At 38.4% G+C, this 4836-nt stretch overlaps 1 protein-coding gene across 2 annotated transcripts; it reads left to right on the top strand.

The window, feature by feature from the left end:
• LOC126977976 (uncharacterized) lies at positions 1-2677 on the top strand. Of its 2 annotated transcripts, XM_050826700.1 has the most exons (3): positions 1-524; positions 1744-1958; positions 2079-2677. In XM_050826700.1, the coding sequence occupies exons 1-3, from the start codon at positions 220-222 to the stop codon at positions 2630-2632; spliced, it is 1074 nt and encodes a 357-aa protein (XP_050682657.1). In that variant the 5' UTR covers positions 1-219; the 3' UTR covers positions 2633-2677. The 2 variants fall into 2 exon arrangements, with proteins under 2 accessions (XP_050682657.1, XP_050682655.1); XM_050826698.1 differs by having other exon boundaries at positions 1744-2677.
• The last annotated feature ends 2159 nt before the right edge of the window (positions 2678-4836 follow it).

Below are 4836 nucleotides of genomic sequence, written 5' to 3'. Positions count from 1 at the left end.
GCACCTAAAGGCCTACGCAGACCGGGACGGCAAGGCAAGGGATTTTGCCGTGAGTCAGCGCACACTGGCCGCTTAGATACCGCGGCATTCCAGCACTTTGCCACGGCATGCCACGGCGTGCCGCGGCACGACAAAGCACGCCTCAGCGACTCCTGCTGCCTGATACACTTTTAGTCTTCAGTTGCGTTTGATCGAGTGTTGGTGTGCCTCAGTTTTAAAATGGTAGATTGGGATTTGGTGTTGATATCGATTATTGCAGATGAAGAAGAAGGTGCACAGGCTAATAATAGGGATAGAAGAAGATTTTGGGTTGATAATTTATGGAAAGAAAGGGAATCAAAGGGTGAATTCAATAATTTATTTAATGATTTAAAATACGACGTGCAAAAATTTTATGACTATCATAGAATGGATTATGAGAAATTTCAAGCACTGTTGAATATATGTCGACCATATATCGAAAAACAGAGGACCAATTTTCGCAACCCCATTGAAGCCGATCAGAGATTATCCTTGTGTTTGAGGTGGGTAGTTAAATGATTGTATAAGTTTTATTTTTTCTTCTTTTATTAAATTAAAAAAAAAAAACAATATTTTTTGCCAAGTACAATCATGTATTGTAGACACATAATAACGATTTTCAAGTTTTTGCACTGATAAACCTTCTCACTGATAATCCCTGGATCTTTATTTGTTTTTACTTAATTTAGAGTACCTACTAGTTTAGATTAGTTTCGTATTCACAAACTGCAGTTTTGTAGCCAGACCCTGAAGCAGCTTCATAGCCAGGGCCAGAGGCGGTACCATAAACAGACCGTGAAACAGCTTCATAACCAGAGCCTGAGGCAGTTCCATAGCCAGACCCCGAAGCAGCTTCATAACCAGAGCCTGAGGCGGTTCCATAGCCAGACCCCGAAGCAGCTTCATAACCAGAGCCTGAGGTGGTTTCATAGCTAGAGACATCTTCAGATGTTGGAGCTGGAGTTCCCTCTATGTATTTTAATTCGGCGTCAGTTACCACATTAAATATTTGTCTCTTTATTTGGACCTGCACTCTTTCTGGTAGTTTTTTTACTGTGGCAGCCATTGTTTGAAAGAACGAATCAATGGGGTCCACCTCCTTTTTCGATTCAATGTATTTATTTAGTATTTCAGCAGTTGTTGTAGGTTCTGGTCTTATTAAGGAATGGTGTGAATCATTGGTCATTCGCGAAACTGAACGTTCATCATTATCATTGACAGCGGATTCTGCGAAAGAAGTCTGCGTATCCTCTGAAGAGGAGTCCAGATTCGAGGTTTGTTTTCTGTGCTGAATGAATTTTTTCAAAAACTCCAGCTCTTTTTCAAACTTGATAGGGCGTCGCTTTGTGTACGGGTCACCACTCTTTGTTTTTCTGTTATTCAGAGCTTTCCTAAAATTATTACGTATATTACCCCATATTTTCTGGCATTCTTCACCTAAAACAAAACATAAGCAGGTAAAATGGTATAGAAACAGAATAAGTAGGTAATGGGAAAAGGCCTTAGATAGTGACTAGGTTAGCACCAGCTGTGTTTATGGGATTATATTGAGCTAATCTTTTTCTAAGTAGAAATTACCACTGGCATTACGGTGACGGAAAAATATCATGAGGAATTCATAATTATATATAAATACGTAAACTGTATTATTTAATTGACTTTGTTTAACTGTGCCCTGTCTTTCACTCTGCCTCACTTACCCCTAATTATATTATCTTTCAGATTTTTGATCACGGGAAGTAGCTTCAAGTCTCTAGGTTACAGCTATCGCATGGGGTTTAGTACAGTGCGCTCTATCGTACATGAAACTTGCCGAGTCATTTGGAATGCCCTAAGACCTAGTGTTATGCCAAAACCAACAAGGGAAAAATGGACGCGAATCGCGATGGAATTTGATGAAAAATGGAATTTCCCGAACTGCATCGGTGCAATAGATGGTAAACATTTCAAGATAAAAGCACCTCGCAATAGTGGAAGTCTCTACATAAACTATAAAAAGTTTTTCAGTATCGTACTACTAGCGGTTGTGGATGCAAATTATAAATTTGTGATTGCAGATGTAGGATCATATGGACGAAATAGTGATGGAGGTATAATGCAAAACTCAATATTTGGAAAAAAATTGACTTCTAATGCCCTCGATATTCCCCCAAAAAAACGTTTACCGAGGACAGATCTTGAGTTGCCGTATGTTTTTGTAGCAGACGAGGCTTTTCCGTTAACCACAAACATTATGAGACCATTTAGTGGCGATCGATTGACAGATGAAGCAATGAAAATATACAATTATCGTTTGAGTAGAGCCAGGCGTATCGTCGAAAATGCATTTGGTATACTTCAAGAACGTTTCGAATTATGTCAAAAAGGAATTCAGGTTCAACCAAAATATGTTGATAATATCATTTTAGCATGTACTTGCTTACACAATTTCATCATAGGTGGTACAAGCACAGAAAGCCAAAATATAGCAAGTGTAAGCATTAATTTAGAAAACGATAATAATATGAACAATGCATTAGATGGTATGACAGTACGGGAGATGTTTAAAGATTACTTTAGGTCTGATGAGGGCTCTATTCCATGGCAAAACGATATTGTAAATAGACATTAATACTGTGTTAAATCTTAAAATATAATTATAGTGCAAAAATATTTACTTACCTGTTTTATTCATTTCTATTCCAATTCTTTTCCACGCATTGTTCTTCATTTGAGTGTTCATATAATGTTTTGATGACATATTATATAAATAATCATAGTCTTGAACTAAAGTTATTAATTTTTCCTCCATGTTGGAATAAAAAACGTAAAAAACTGGTCTCCGAAAAAATCACGTAGCACAGTCGTCAAAGACGCGGGCGCAAATGGATGGTCAATATTGGTGTGCATTCCCCGCTTCTCTACTCCCGCCGCCGCACCCCGCAGTATATCACTACGAGCGCCGGAGTCCGTGGCATGCCGTTGCCTACCGCAGTATGCCACGGCATCCCGCCACGGGAGCCTGTGGCGCGTGTTGCGATAAAATCCCTTTCAATGCCACGGCATCATTTTAAAGCATAGCAATTTATGTCGTATTTCTGTACCAGTACGGTTGAATGTCCATTAGTAAAAATTAAAATCCCTTGCCTTGCCGTCCCGGTCTGCGTAGGCCCTAAATGTTTTTTGCTATTTTTCCTCTCGTGAAAATTAAGAAAACGCCGAAACGCTATGCCTGATGGCCACAACTTGTCATCTAAGAACGTATCTATTTTACATTTGTTCACGAAAAGTTTATAGGAGCTATAATCTCGTTGCCTTTTCATATTAATTTTTACTAAAGAAATCTTTTCTTGAGTTTTCTCATTCACATAATTAATAATGTCTTCTTCAGACACATTCTTATCTACATTTGAAATAAATAGTGGTACCTTTGTCTCTGCCGCTTTGAACTTTGGATGTATTTTTTCGGAGTCAAGAATAGCTCAGCCCGTTTGACTTATAAAACGATTTCTTAGTCTCCGCTTCTGAACCAGTGTTCATTCTTCAGTTTGTTTAAATTTTTTCCACTCACCATCTCTTTGAGTTACCTGTGCGAATGAGGCGCTATTTGTTGTATCCTTTTCTGTACAAGTTATTTTTATACTATTATTGTACATCTGTTTACACGAAGGCTCAGCTGTTCTATTCAATAATGGAAAGAGCAACCATCCTTATTATTGACAAGGCACGAGCGTCTCGCAGAAACTGATGCCGTCTCCTTTGCAACTAACGTCTTATTTACAAGTACCTGCGATTGTGTAGGTGACGACGGCTGTATCTTCCCACTCACAAATAATAACGCGGGCGACGGATGACTTGAGTGCAATAATTCATTTTGTTCTCGTAAGGGAGGTGAACAATCTATATTGTCATCGTTATTTATTGAAAGTGTCATAGTTTCGCTATCACAAAATTTCGAACTCCTCCCCCCTCTTTTCAAATTTACATTTCGAAACTCATCCGTAACTGTTTCTTTTTACAATATTTTTTACAATTATCATTTAGTTCATCTCTTGTAACGTAATTGTGTTGGATTAGTTGCATCGATTTTTCTAAAATTAATATCTTTTTTAGCAACACTGTCACGTCAACATGGTCAAAAGTAACAGGTGGTAATTTCTCTAGATTCTTGGCTACAAAAGTTGGTACCAGTTCAGGGTCCGTTTCCTTAAATAGACAGATTATGTCTTCTATATTCCGCAATGACTTCCCTTGGCGTTTTCTTGTATTCGGCCGCTTATTCACGTCTAATTTATTTTGTACAAAAGCCAAAACTTCACATATTACAATATTACAATTTGAACATTTTAATATTTTCGAGTTATTCATTGTCGTAGCAGGTGTCAATGACCTTATGCGCGCTCACGATTACGGCCGCAACCAGACTGGGAAATATATAAACCAGCTTAAAAAATATTCAGTAACCATTATACGAGACTCATCCTTTACCATACATAATATACTCATATTTTCCCTCGGTTCATTTTAAATTAATCCGGAGTCGGTAATTTTAGTGTTATCGTTGGTAGTGCCAGAGGGCTCCATATGCGTCGCTGGTCGTCCTATTTTTATTATTCCATCTTTTTTTACTCTGTAGAGCATTATATTAAATTTTGTGGCCACTCATCAGTCATCAGTGTCATAATATGTCTGGCCTGGCGCATGTCAGATGTCAGCCGTGACTCGTGAGTCGTGAGCCGTCACCGTCAGCAGGACATCAGTCACCACTCACCGCCTGAGGATTTGGATTTAGTTTTTCCCAATTCTCGTGTTTTGATTACTAATATTTTTAAATGC

The sequence above is a fragment of the Leptidea sinapis genome, chromosome 46 (genome assembly GCF_905404315.1).
Source record: "Leptidea sinapis chromosome 46, ilLepSina1.1, whole genome shotgun sequence".
NCBI lineage: Eukaryota > Metazoa > Arthropoda > Insecta > Lepidoptera > Pieridae > Leptidea > Leptidea sinapis.
This window is presented reverse-complemented; position numbering and strand designations above follow the sequence as displayed.

Bases quoted from the DNA above. Each gene is read 5' to 3' on its own strand.
- LOC126977976 (XM_050826698.1), top strand. From the start codon at position 220: ATGGTAGATTGGGATTTGGTGTTGATATCGATTATTGCAGATGAAGAA. The intron at 525-1,743 runs GTGGGTAGTTAA...ATTATCTTTCAG, and splicing joins AGATTATCCTTGTGTTTGAG to ATTTTTGATCACGGGAAGTA.